Raw genomic sequence first — 15141 nt, forward strand, 5'->3', positions numbered from 1 at the left:
CTACAAGTTGGTAAGGGGTTGTTATAGGATCAATGCTGGAGAAGTTCTACAGAAAATAGTGGGAGATCAGGGGAGAACCAGAGGTCATCCCTGGAAACTGTATAAAGAGGGTGTGAGTAGGGGAGTGAGAGGCAGGTTTTTTTCGTGTAGAGTTGTAAATGATTGGAATGCCCTGTCTGAGAGTGTGGTGTCTGCAAGGAGTTTGAGTGTGTTTAAGACAGGGTATGATGAGCTGTGTGTGTGTGTGTGTGTGTGTGTGTGTGTGTGTGTGTGTGTGTGTGTGTGTGTGTGTGCTCGCGCGCGTGTGCGTGTGTGATAAAAGGACCTCCCAGATGAGTCTTTGACTTCATGAGGTCTTGGGGTAGAAGTAATAATAGTAATAATAGAATTTAGCTTTGATGTAGTTTCTAAATACTTAATTAACTTGTAATTTTTTTTTTCCACTAGAGGTCATGCCAGTTGAATAACCGGTGATCAAATCATTGTTTCTTTAGCTTACTGTGTGTAATGTAGCTCAGCTTGTCCTTGTATATACTGCAGATAATGATCTTAATATGAAGATCGAAACATTGGGAAATTAAAAGAGTTATTTATAACATGGTTGTAAAGTCCATAATTTCTAAAATGAATGTAAGAAATCTAAACACTGTGTCAAACTAGCTAAACAAAAGTCATGGGAAGACTCTGGTAAGAACATAGAAAATAAATATCAAGAAGGTGGCAAGATATTCTGGAGGTTGTTGAAAAAGCTCAGAAATGGAGGAAAGATTGCTGTCAAAGGAATTAGAGATGATAGAGGTGACATGAAAACTGGAGAAAAAGATATCCTTGAAGTATGGAGTAAATACTTTGAAAAATTGCTAAAAACAATCACTGACAGCACTGTGGTAAAAAAAAACACTGATTAGGCATGCAATCAGGAATATATATACATTCTTGAAGTAGAAAAAGCAATCAAAACTCTGAAATGTGGAAAGGCAGCTGGAGTAGATGATATTCGACCAAAAATGCTCAAGTATGGAGATATAAAAGTCTTACAGTGGCTGCACTGCACAGTTCAGAAGGCCTGGACAGAGGAACGAATTCCAGATGATTAGAGTAGAGCTCTCATAGTACCATATATAAAAAGGGAAACAAAACTGAATGTGAGAATTACAGAGGTATTTCCCCACTGAGAAAGGATTGTAAAAGGGAAGCTTGGTGAAGAACAAGATGGATTCAGGCCAAATAGAGGCTGTCAGGATCAGATTTTCACTTTATAACAAATAGTTGAAAAATCATCGGAATATAACAAAGATCTGTATTTAAGTTGTATAGATCTGGAAAAGGCATATGACAAGGTGCCAAGAGAAAAGCTACTCAAAACACTACAGTTGTATGGTGTTGCAGTGGTATAGCAAGAGCTTTTGCCGCCCCTCTCAATACAAATCAAAAATACTACAAAAAGTCAAAACCACATATAGGGAAATAAATTAAAACACTATGTTTATTTTTGAAGTAAAAGTTTAATTTCAACATTCTAAAATGTTATATTTCTTGCTTTTCTGTTAACAAAATCGTCAATGACATTGGCAAAGTCTATTTCATAATAATGTAGGTAATTCTTAATCAGTTTTATTTAGAAAAACTCTTCTCACAACTAGCAACACATAGAGCAAATGTCAGGAAAATTCGCAGTAGTAGTATTACAATATTTCGAAATGAGTTCTCGAGACTGTATTTTAAATTAACTGTAAAAGTTCAAAAAGGTTCAAAGTGCTGCCCGGGGTGGACTGGCCCCTCCAGCTATGCCACTGTGGTGTCGGTGGGGCACTATATCAAACAATACTTTGTCTTTATTTGAGTTGTAAGTCAGTAGTTAGAATTAAAGGAAGTACAGGAAGATGGTTTAAATGTTAAATCTGGTTTTAGACAAGGATGTACATTATCCCCTCTGTTACTCATTATCTATATGGATCAAATTATGAAGGAAAGTGGTATTCAACCTGATATCAAAATTGGAGAAGTTAATGTCAGCTCTTTGTTTTATGCAGATGATGTTATACTTCTAAATAAATTCAGTACAAGTTTGCAAGATTTCCTGATGAAACTGAATAACTGTTGTAATAGATATGGCATGAAGGTTAGCAATAACAAGACAAAGACAATGAAAATAGGCAGAAGCACTGAAAATATCAACTGTGTTGTGAATGGAGAGTCAGTAAAACATTTCAGCTACTTAGGCATAATGTTCAGTGAAGATGGTAAATTAAATATGGAAATAGTGGGAAGTTGGAAGTCAACTGAATAAATTTATATGGAATAAGAGAGAAATTAGTCAAAATCAAAATCAAAAACTTGTATTTGCAATACAAGTGCATTACATACACTTGTATTGCAAATTAGCTGTGTACAAGACAGTGTTCAAACCAATTTTAACTTATGGATCTCAGAGCTGGGTTAGAAGTAAAACACTTGATTAAAGACTATAGACTGCAGATATGAGAGACCTGAGAAAGATTAGGGGCGTGAACAAAAAAATATCAATGGCAATATCATATTAACAACGAGGATATTAGGAAAGAACTTGACATTGTTAGCATCCAGGAATGTGTTAGCAGGTCTAATCTCAGGTGGTATGGTGACTTAAAAAGAATGGGAGAAGAAAGATTAGCAAAACAAGGGGTCTTTGTCAGATGGGTAGGAAAAAGACCCAGAGGAAGACCAAGATATAGGTGGATTGAGAGAGTAAAAAATGCCTTAGAAAATAGAAATACAAGATCTGATAATGTTGGAGTCTTGATAGGTAACAGATTGATTTCGAGGAAATTGTAGATAGGAAGTTAGTATTGATGTAAATTTTTCACGTAGTACTATCATATTGTGCACACCTTGAGGGTGCATGTCAGGAATTTGATGATGATGATCTCCAGAAATACTGTCATCTATAAAAATGAATTCTTCATCTACAGCACTACAGAACAATCAAAGATGACATTGAAGAGAACTTTGTTGCAACATCATTCACCAGTTATAGTCCTTTTTTTTCAGCACCTGTAGTTCAGTGCATCCATTAAGAGTAATGCCTTCCCACACCATGACCCTAGCACTGATATATCTATCACTTTCAAGAACATTTTTGCAATGGTAAACAGTACCACTTTCATGTCAGATCAAGTGTCATCTAGAATCAGAGGAAAGATTAAAACGATTCTCTTCTGTAAAGAATACACTAGCCCATTGGTATCTTGTCCAATTTTCTGGATACGACACCATTGAAAACATGCTGTATGATGAGCTGTGGATAAAGGGATGCAGACTACAGGCCATCGGGTTTATAGGCCTACTTGTCACAGTTGTCTTGCCATGGTTTGTTGATATCCTGTGCTTGAATGGAACTAACTTGCAAGCTGACCTACTGTGGCGCATCGATTATATTTTGATGTTATAACCAAAAATCTATCTTCGTACTCCATGGTAGAGCGACGGCAACCTTCTTTCAAATGTCTGGAACAAATTCCATTGGTTTGAAACACTGACCTGAGCCTGGATACAACACTATGTGTGATTCCAAACTCTCTCTGGCAATATCAGTATTTCTGCAGCAATAATTCTTCCTTGCATGAAATTATCTAGTGACGTCTTTGAGACAGTACAAAAGATCCACGTTTGCAACTTTATTCCTTCATGAAAATAGCTTCTGTCGACACAATTTACTTAATGCAGCCTATCACTTTCTTACCTGTTTAGTGCTACCACATGACCTCTTTGTGAGCAATTTGGAAACTTGAATGTGTGCCCACTTTCTACTCGAAATCGTCAGTTAATAATTGCCACAAATTGATTCGTCTGAATCTGTGGTTGTAATGGTGTTTATCCTTAAGTTTTAGACACTGGTGTATGACAAGTTGGCAATTAAGTTGCAACATATAGGTTTCTATATCAAGTTTATGGATTGGATTGGATTTCACAGGGTTCAGTAGTGGTCAATGATGCTGTCACTCAATTGCAAGAAGATATTCACTTGTTTGTAGATGATATGGTTGGAAGCTTGAAAGTGTTATTAATATTGCTCTGTGCACATTTTGGTTTGCACTGGCTTAGTTAAAAATAACATACAGTGTTCAACAATCAACCATTGCTTATATTAATTTCCAAAAAATAATTAATTAATAATATTTATAGACATATTTATTTTAGGTTTCAAAATAAGCATAAAATATATTTTTGAACACTTACAGGAGATCCTTTAGGTCCAGGAGGACCAGTAGGGCCTCTTGGCCCAGGAGTACCTTGAAGACCTGCTTTACCTTCTTCTCCTTTCGGTCCCGAGGGTCCTCTGGGTCCCTGGAAAATGGAAAAATATATTAATAATATCTAGAGCAGGGGTATCCAACCCAAGGGCCACATGCAGCCCTGGACTGCTAGTACAGTAGCCCCATAAGCTCTTAAACTTTTAACATTAAAAAAAAAAAAAAAAAAAATCAGCTAACGCCTTTTTAATCCCATATACGGGGAGGGCGAGGCCATTTAGCCCTATCTAACTTTTGGAGACTGAGTGGGCAGTTCAATCACCACTGGTACCCAATCAGAGATAGATGGTCCAAGGCTATCAGTAATTAAGCGGTACACAGTGAAGAGAGACGGCTCAAATGCGCCGCCATCTCGTGGTCCCTAACCCTAACACAATATATTTAATGTCTGAAATAATGTGGGTTCTATGGTCGATTTTCTTGAGTTTACGGGATGAAAAACCCGAGTTTCCGGGAGGGAAAACCAGCTTGCCTGTGCCAGAGATCAACTAACTCGGGAACCGGTCGAAAAAAGGCTTAGAAAAATTTCCTCTAGTCGCCGACTAGACTCGAAACCAAGTCTTTCTTCGTGCAGTTAAGCGCCATGGTGTGCAAACGCCACATCCACTGAGCTACACAGGCTCTAACTTAGCTACACAGGCTCTTTTAACATTATTATGTGATTTTTTGTAATTTTTTTCATGACTCTATTGAGCAGTGTTCGAGCATGGACTGTGTGGGTGACAACAGAACGCTGTATAAGGAAGGGTACAGTACTGTGCTAACCTCTCCTCCTGCACCTGCCATACACAGTCAATCAAATCGAAACCTGTGTGTATCAGACATTACATGCACTTGTGCAATTTGGCTAGTAAGATGCAGCAATTAGTGATAATAATCTTTCAACCTACTTAGATGTGCATGTTCCTATGAAGATGGGCATTTTTGTCATTAATAATAAGTTAAAATAATTTTTTAGCAGCTGTGGTATAGTACAAAAATTTGTCAAATAGTTTTTTGCTGATGATATTGTTATAATTACATTTACAATATTACTAATAATATAAAAATTAATGGTTATTTAATTATTAATTTTTTTACCCCAGCATGCATTCAACATTGTCTCAAAAGAAAGCAGAACTAAAAAAAAAAAAAGAAAAATTATGGATGAAGGAAGAGTTATTGAAAACTATAGGTTTAAAAAATGGACAAATTAGTACTTTTTTGCTGAGAAAAATAACAAGGCACTATGCTTGATTTGTTTGGAAATCGTGTCAGTTTTCAAAGATTATAATTTGAAAAGATATATGGAAAGACATGCTGCCAAATTCGATGCATATCAAGGAATGTTTCATAAAGGCAAAATAGAGGAAACGAAAGTCTGTCATCTCAACAAAGTTTTTTCAAGGAAGTTACAACTCAAACAGACTTTATTATAAAAGCTAGTTATGTGGTAGCAAGTCTGAATGCAAAAAATCAAAACCATTTACTGATGGTACGTTTATTAAACAATGTATGGAAAGCCTACATTGCCGATATAATCTGTCCTGATAAAAAAACGGATTTGTCTAAAATCAGTTTGTCTCATCAAACTATAGCTAGGCAAACTGAAGAAATAGGGAAATCTGTTGAAAGAGATTTGAAGAGTAAAGCTGCCAATTTCAAATTTTAAGCTTTAGTGATAGATGAAAATATGATGCTACAGATATGGCTCAACTTGCCATTTTGATTAGAGATACTGATAAGGAATATGATGTTACTAAAGAAATGGCTTCTTTGTTGACATTAAAAGACACAACTAAATCTCTTGATTTGTATGAAGCAGTAAAAATTACATTGAAGCAATTTTCATTAACCTTTGCCAACATATCTGGTTTAACTACTGATAGCACCCCGGTGATTGTTAATAAAAAAGTTGGACTTATAAATTTAACAGAATATGATGCAAATTCTGCCAGCAATTCACATTTGATAAAATATCACTGCATCATACATCAAGAAAATTTATGGTAAGTGGAAGTTGAAATTGGCGTGGCAACTAAACAGGTTAGCCTTCTTAAAGAGGTGCCGAGACACCAAATTAATACCGAACTGTTTTAAAATCAAAAACAAGTTCCACTCGGCCAAAGCCCAACGCATCTATAAACGAGCGAGTGTAGCGCTGTTACGGGAACAGATTAACACCACTCGCCGGGAATTAGCACAAGCAAATACAACCATCAGCGCATTACGAGAATCACTGCATAATATTCTAAATACGGAACTTTGGCAGATCTTAGAGAACATCACCGACGCAACGGCAAAAAAAGAATTCGACAGAGTCAAAAACCGGCACCAAAATAAGTTCGAAAATCTACAACAACGGAACACCATACAACGACCGCAATTACAACAAGACCTCGTCGTCGTGAATCTATCGTCACTGACCTTAAGCAAAGAGGCCACGACTGCTTTAAGTCGAGGGCACAACTTTGCCATAACTCCCAAGCAAGTTCCAAAAGCCGAAATAATGGCGTCCATCGAATGAGGAATATACGACCTGCCTCCAACAATAGCTAACAACATATGTTTAGATGTGGCCAACATCCTAATCAAGTCCAAGCCTCCCAAAAATAATATCCCACATAAGGAATTCATTGCTATAAAAGAGCTACACAACAACAGCCAGATTAGCATAACAAAAGCAGACAAAGGAAATGCAACCGTGGTGATGGACACAACTGAATATGAAAACAAAATGCACACACTATTACAAGATCAGTCAACATATAAAATTATAGATCGCAATCCCACCAACACACAAAAGAATAAGGCACGAAAATTATTAAAAAAAGTCACTTCCTGGCCCAAAGACACAGTTAACAAACTAAAACCCTTCCATGTTAAAACACCGAGGATCTATGGATCACCAAAAATTCACAAACCAGGCACACCCCTACGCCCAATTGTGGACAGTATAAATAGCCCCACATACAAACTGGCTAAACATTTAGCGAAGCTACTAGCCACTCTCACTAACAATTCTCCCTCCTTTGTCAAAAATTCAGCACACCTAAAAAGCATCTTACAACACCTTACCCTAAAAAGCTCAGACTTAATAGTAAGCTTTGACATCACTTCACTATTCACAAACGTACCACTAATAGAAACCCTCAATCTACTGAAGTCACACTTCCCCCCTGATATATTTGAACTATTCAAATTCACAATACATGCAGGATATTTCACATGGAAAGGGAAAATATACAAACAAATTGATGGGACAGCCATGGGCTCCCCCCTTTCTCCCCCCCTGGCCAACTTTTACATAGAACACCTGGAAAAACAAGCAATCAACACAGCCACTCTCAAACCAACACTTTGGCTACGCTATGTTGATGATGTGCTTGCTATTTGGCCACATGGCCCTGAGACATTGAAAACATTCTTAGCACATTTAAATAACCAACATCCAAAAATCCACTTTACTATGGAACTGGAAGCCAACAACTGTCTGCCCTTCCTGGATACACTCATCACACGTCTCCCAGATGGTTCCTTATCATTTTCAGTTTTTAGAAAACCCACACATACAGGCAGATACTTACACAAACAATCACACCATCATCCTTCTCAACAATATGGCATATTAAAAACGCTAACCCATAGAGCGAGAGCAATCTGTTCCAATGACAAGGCTCTTACTGCTGAACTGACTCACTTACGCCACACCTTCTTGGCCAACGGCTACAATCCACATAAAATAAACAAAATACTAAACACTCCTAAGAAACCCCTCCCACCACAGAGAACTACAACAAAACAGTCACCATCCCTTACATTAAAGGCACATCCGAAAAGATCTCAAGAATTCTCAATAAACATAAACTACGCACTACATTCAGACCATGTAGCAAATTAGCCACCCTCATCCGCTCACCCAAGGACAGCAGTCCTCCTTTATCACATCCAGGAGTCTACCAAGTACCCTGCTCATGCAATCAAGCCTACTACGGTCAAACAGGAAGAACTGTGAATATCCGCATCAGCGAACATAAACGATACGTCCGGAATTATCATTATGGGAAGTCGGGCCTAGCAGACCATGCTCTGGATACCCCTGCACACAGGATCAACTGGAAAAACACAAAAGTACTACACAGAAACCCGTATAAATCAGAGAGATTGTTCTTAGAGGCGACAGAAGCCCTAAAACACACTCCAAATCTCAACAAATATGGCTGTATTAACTTGCCAAAGATCTGGGAGACAGTCATATTAAGAAAAAACTAGCACTTTTCTAGGACTCTAGTAATATATGATAGTTTTTTTTTTTTTTTTTTTTTTTTTTTTCAGATAGAGGGAATCAGGACTTTAGTCTTTGTGTTGCTGCTACAATTTTGTTTAAGTACACCATGTTGTTTTAGTCTCGCGTATTGTGACAAACAGTGTTTTTGTGCTCTGAAGATGCTGGTTATAATACCAGCGAAATATCAGCATCAAGTTAATAAATTAATTATTTACTTAGTTTCTGTGTTCTATTATACCGTTAAAATAATAAACAACATGTGTCTTCAAGGTGAAAATCAACTTATCTGTGCTATGTTTCAAACCATAACAGAGTTTGAAATGAAACTTAAATTATGGCAAATAATTTTATGCATTTTGATATATTGGCTAAACACAATCCTGTGAAAAGCGAAAAGTATGTTGTCTTTCTTTTGATTTTGATACAGGAATTTGAGAACAGGTTTCAAGATTTCAGGAAAAATTATCAATTTTTTTGTATGTTTGCGACTCCATTTTCAGTCGACACAAATACATTACCTTTGAATTTTCAAATGGAATGTATAGAGTTGCAATCAGATATTCAACTCAAAGAAAAATCTGATCTTGTCTCTTTGCTAGATAGTTATCATGATTGATAACTGTAGCATTAGACTGCCAAGGAGTCAAAGGACTCATTGGGCAAGGGCCACACTCTTTTGCAAAAAAAGATCATTGAAACCGTGTCTTAAACTATTTCGCAGTTTCTGCACTTATCACATAATGCAATCCATTCACCACTATTAGGCAATGCATTCCACTCACCAATCACACTCCATACTAAAAACCTACTCCCCATTCCAATGCTCACATCCACCTTATACAGCATCTAGGGATAGCCTCTTGTTCTACTCTTATCTTCCTATGCTGTATGAAAAATCTCCATTAATCTGATAACACAATCCTTCTCATAAACTTATATATATTTTTCCCTTCTTTTCTTTTTTTTTTTAATATTCAACTGTAGAAAAGACATAGTGGTAAAACACCGAATCTGAGAAATAGAGGATGAAGTGAGTCTGAAGGGAAAGAAGGATTATATAGGAGCTGAACTCTGTATTCTGGACAGCAATGAGAATTTTTAGGGAGGTTTTAGGTAGGACTCTTCCCGAACATATAGTCTATATATACTTATCTCAGTATACATGCATTTTATTGATTTCAGTAACTTTTATGAGCTATGTAACAAGCATTTACATAAATCAGTAAAATGAAGGACGTGATAAAATAACCAGAAAAAAAATTACATGATCTCCATCCTTTCCAATAGGTCCAGGAGTACCAGGTGGACCATCTTCACCTTTTGTACCTTGTTTTCCTTCTGAGCCTGGAGGTCCTGAAACACCTTCTCCACCCTAATTAAAATTTTAAAAAGATAAAATTCATTACTTATAATGAACCTGTATTTTCAAATATGAAAGATATCTGCAATTACCCAACAAGTTAGAGACATGATTAAAATTACATATCCATGTTTTTCCAAATCTGCATTAAAATAATGGTATTAAATCCATCTCTTTATCTTCAAGCACTTAATCAATCTTTAAGCAAATGTAGAACAACCTGCAAGTCTAGACCAATCATAATTATTATGATTTTAAAATTAACATATTTTTTTCTACTTTAATGTAAGGGATTTTTATTTTATTATTTTATTTTTATTTCTTAATGTTATTTCATTGCTAGCTGTAAAAAAATGCTATTCAATTGATTAACTGAATCATTCAAATTTCTTCTTCTTCTTATTATTATTATTATTACTACATGGCACTTCAGAAGAGTCCAAAGACTCATTGCAGGAGGACATTCTACTCCAGATAACCTATTGTTTCCACTACTTAATCATCTATCTACACAAAACAATATATATTGTCACCAAAAGTAATTGTTTGTCTATAAATGTGTTCTAGGACTGATATTTACTTTAGGCAGGATGAAAAATCCAAGTTTCTAGAAGGAAAAAAAACCCAACCTGCCTCTATATGAGAGCAACTAACTCACTTTCAGCTGAAACAGCCCATATAAAGATTCCTCTCATCATAATGAGAATCAAATTTAGCTCTTTTCCAATCAAAAGGCACAACGGCCTGTTATTCTTCTTACTGTACTACATACACTGTTGTTGTGCCTGTTACCAGTCATTCATCAGGAGCAACAGAACACAGGTGTGTTATTTGGTTCCTAATGATAACCATAACCTCAATATTAGTATTACTTTATTCACACAACTAAAACACAACCAAAAACAAAATAACAATCACCATATTTGACTGGAGATAAAGTGCAATTCAGATTCTACCCAAGAATCTAAGAGCAGTCTATCACGTAGTGTTGCAAAATATGGACTGTTCAAAGTAATGCCACTTTTTGAAAATCATATCTCTTTGAATCACTAGTGTTTAGTTCTTGTAAACAGTTAGATTGCCTTGCCTCTTTGAAATAACACCAATAACAACCAGGATGATCTTGGTCTGTTAACACAGAATTCAGGTAACTAATGGTATGTGTGATGCAAGGTTCTGTGCTAGAGCCGTAACCAGCTAATTTGTGCATAAAATGATGTAGGAAGTATTCTGAAGGGAAATATTCAGATGTTTGCTGATAATGCAAAATTTGGCAGACATTTTGCATTATCAGCAAGCATCACCAAAACATCGGCATTATCACCAAAGATTGCATTCCAATCATTTACAACTCTACACGAAAAAAACCTGCCTCTCACTCCCTTACTCACACCCTCTTTATACAGTTTCCAGGGATGACCTCTGGATCTCCCCTGATCTCCCACTATTTTCTGTAGAACTTCTCCAACATTGATCCTATAACAACCCCTTACCAACTTGTAGGTCTCTATCATATCTCCCCTCTTTCTCCTGTCCACCAGACTCTGCAAATTACATCTTCTCAATCTTTCCTCATACTCAACATTCCAGAGGTCAGAAACTACCTTAGTCAATCGGAATTTGGACCCTTTCCAACATCTCTTCATCCTTCTGAATTGATAGAACTTTATTGATATTGTACTGGTATTGTATATGATATGAGAACTGTATTGGTAGAACTTTTCTCCAGGAAATAGATGAAACTAGGAATTTGGGGGTGGTAGTAGATAAAGAGCTGAAGTTCAGGGGACATATTACTAAGGTTGTGAAAGTAGTTCACAGGATTATTTGGCTATTAAAGAACACATCGACAAGTAGAGACAAGAAAGTTGTTATTTCTCTTTATAAGGCCTTAAAAATCCACATCTCGATTACTGTGCTCAGGTCTGGACACCTGGGTTTCTTGAAAATGAGGAAGGTTCAGAGGATCCAAAAGTGAGTGAGCGACCAAGATGGTGAGCAATTTGTGGATTGCAGAAGCTACTTATTATTATTATTACATGACACCTCCAGGAAGTCCAAAGAATCATCGAGGGAGGGCACCTACTCTACAACTCTACCTGACAGGCGGAAAAGAGGGGATATAACAGAAACATTTTAGTTACTTAGAGCTTTTTATGGGAAGTGTTTCAGCACTTGGCTACAGTGGGCAGAACAAGGGGTCATACCTGGAAGATGAGTAACAGTGCAGTGGGTAGGGGCATTAGGACTAGATTTTTTGCTTGGAGAGTGGTGAATGAATGCAATGGGTTGCCAGAGACAGTTGTGAATGCTCTGTCTATTAATGGGTCGCGATATGATTTTTTCCGGCCTGCCAATTGGACTAATTTTTCAATAAGAATCTGCAAAAAAAAACATGGGGTGTTGATAGATTTCAAATGTATTAATTAAAATTGTGTTCAAAATATATTCCTGAATAGCAAAAAGTAACCATAATCCAAGTTACGGTCTTTCTGACTGTAAAAGGTCGGTTAAAATGGACTAACAAAGAAAAAAAATTTGAATTTTACAAAATTTTATAAGCTAATTTGAAGAAATTTGCTTGTAAATTTATCTCTATTTTTGGGATAATGTATCTTTGCAAACAAACTTTTTCCCAAATGAAATATATCAAGTCAAAATACAGGGCAAATTTATCTCATGAACATTTGAAATCGCTACTTGTAATTAGCACTTCAAAATTTGAACCTGAGTTTAATAAGATTTTAAAAACACAAACACAGTTACATCATTCACATTAAAGGTTTTATTATAATTTGTGATAAAAATATGAGAATTTGCTGATAGTGTTCATTGTCATTAATATACGATAATTTAATCTCACATACTCTGTAATCAGTTTTTATCTGCTTTCAATAAAACTCATATATCTAGTTCTAGAGTTTTTTTTTTTACTACGGCCTGCTGAACAGTGCTGAAGCACCCAATGTGAAACTCATGAAAAGTTTGGAGACCACTGCTTTAAAGCATCAGTGGTATATATGCACATATCGGAAGTTTATTTTGCTCTTGGTTAGACTATAATAAATTAAGTTTAATCCTTTATCCAAGTGTAAGCAAACAAAGTTTGTGCCTGAAAATAACTTAAGGACTGAGGTAAGGTGGTGCAACACCAGGCTACTCCAAGCAAAGGTGGACCAAGCTCTCATCACTCCTAGTCTCAGTATCTCCCATAATGCAAAGCACATCTCCTTGTGGACATGTATACTGCTATGCATTAAGGGAAAGGCCACTACCCAGACTGGTTTCGACTTTTATTGAGGTGTATTTAATAAAGACCTCTCTAAAAAAATTAGACTATCCCGAAAGATCACCCAACTCAGCTTTGTTCCACTCAGTGACAGGCTCGCCCTGTCACCAAGAAGAACTCCTCAACGTTGGCTCTACCCAGTGGCAGGCTCACCCACCACCAGACAGAGCCATAATCTCAGCAGTGGCTCTACTCAGAGACAGGCAAAAACCTACACCAAGCAGAGCCTCTCATATATATATATATATATATATATATATATATATATATATATATATATATATATATATATATATATATATATATATATATATATATATCCAGCATGGGAGGCAGACCCAAACATGGAGATACTAAGGCAGAAGCAATAGGAGAGGTCATATTTACCCATACAAGTTGCCAACAGGTGTACCACCTTATTATTGAATTACTCTGGATTTAGAGAAAGATGTTGGAAGTTTATTTTGCACTTGGTTAGACAATAATAAATTTAGTTTAATCCTTTATCCAAGTGTAAGCAAACAAAGTTTGCACCTGAAAATATCTTCAGGACTGAGGTAAATTGGTGCAACACCAGGCAACTCCGAGCAAAGGTGGACCAAGCTCTCATCTCCCATAATGCAAAGCACATCTCTTTGCGGACATGTATACTGCTATGCATTAAGGGAAGGGCCACTACCCAGACTGGTTTCGACTTTTATTGAGGTCTCATCAGTGAGAGGCAGACCCAAACGTGGAGATACTAAGGCAGAAGCAATAGGAGAGGTCATATTTACCCATATAAGTTGTCAACAGGTGTACCATCTTATTACTGAATTACTCTATAAATACTGAGACTAGGAGTGATGAGAGCTTTGTCCGCCTTTGCTCGGAGTTGTCTGGTGTTGCACCACCTTACCTCAGTCCTGAAGATATTTTCAGGCACAAATTTTGTTTGCTTATACTTGGATAAAGGATTAAACTAAATTTATTATATGCAAATATCAGTTTGACACCTTAAAGTGGCAGTGGTACTGAATGTGTTAAGTCACAATCAACCAACTCTGATTGCCAAATCTTGATATTTGCTATTCTAGTTGCTACTGATGGTGTTGCCACCAGGTGCTGTGCTAGATGTTGAATAGTTGTGATGTCAGGTTGTTAGAACCCATTCATATGCATTACCAACTATGACTGAGGTTCTACAAAAACAAAATAAATACCAGTGCCCTATATTAAAAAAAAGGGGGAATAAAATGTGATGACAGAGAATATTTGAGGCTCACACACACACACACACACACACACATCACACTTTCTTTCTCTAGTATGCCAGCAATAGACTCCTGTAAGTACTGGGAGGTGAAGATTCTCATAAGTCATGTCATGAAACCTTGTATATTTGTAGAGCTGCATTCATAAGCTGTGTTGTAGTAGTGGGGTCAGAAGTAGCTGTAAGAGAGAGCACACAACTAAGAGGGGAAACAATGCCTAAGAGGGATACGATTTGGGTAGTTTTTGCTGAAGAAAGAACAGTATGATGAAATTATATGATGAGAGGGAATAACATTTCAGAAGCCACTGTTACAGACTGAAATCAGATGAGTATTTGTATATGCAGTGACTGATTCATGCAATCTGTTAGATGATTTTGTGCAAGTATGAATTATGTAAATATATAGTGATATACTTGTTTTATAATTTGTGCAGTTAATGCTGCTGTTATTTAAGAAGATAGCAAATTTATTACTTTAGTTTATCGATGTGATCCTAAAGACAGAATTTAGTCAAATTCCATGTAGTGTTGTCATGAGAAATTCCATGAAAAAATATATATTAGATAATATTAATTATACTCTATGTGAAAAATATAGATTAATTAAAACTCTTCTTATGATAAATAGTGTTACTGAAACAAACCTGCTCACTAATTCCAATAGTCAAAATCTCATTA

General features: G+C 36.4%; 1 protein-coding gene across 1 annotated transcript in view; it reads right to left on the minus strand.

Annotated features, from left to right (window-relative positions):
• The window catches only part of LOC150098029 (uncharacterized), a 995665-nt gene that overhangs the window by 450539 nt on the left and 529985 nt on the right, over positions 1-15141 (minus strand). Inside the window, exons 25-26 of the mRNA XM_090406661.1 lie at positions 9824-9931; positions 4219-4326 (exon numbers count right to left, since the gene is read on the minus strand). Coding sequence (XP_090262787.1) covers positions 4219-4326; positions 9824-9931 — 216 coding nt within the window. The remainder of the gene's footprint in view (positions 1-4218; positions 4327-9823; positions 9932-15141) is intronic.

Source organism: Typopeltis vanoorti, chromosome 16, assembly GCF_054136105.1.
Source record: "Typopeltis vanoorti isolate ZY-2024b chromosome 16, IOZ_Tvanoo_1.0, whole genome shotgun sequence".
Taxonomy (NCBI): Eukaryota; Metazoa; Arthropoda; class Arachnida; order Uropygi; family Thelyphonidae; genus Typopeltis; species Typopeltis vanoorti.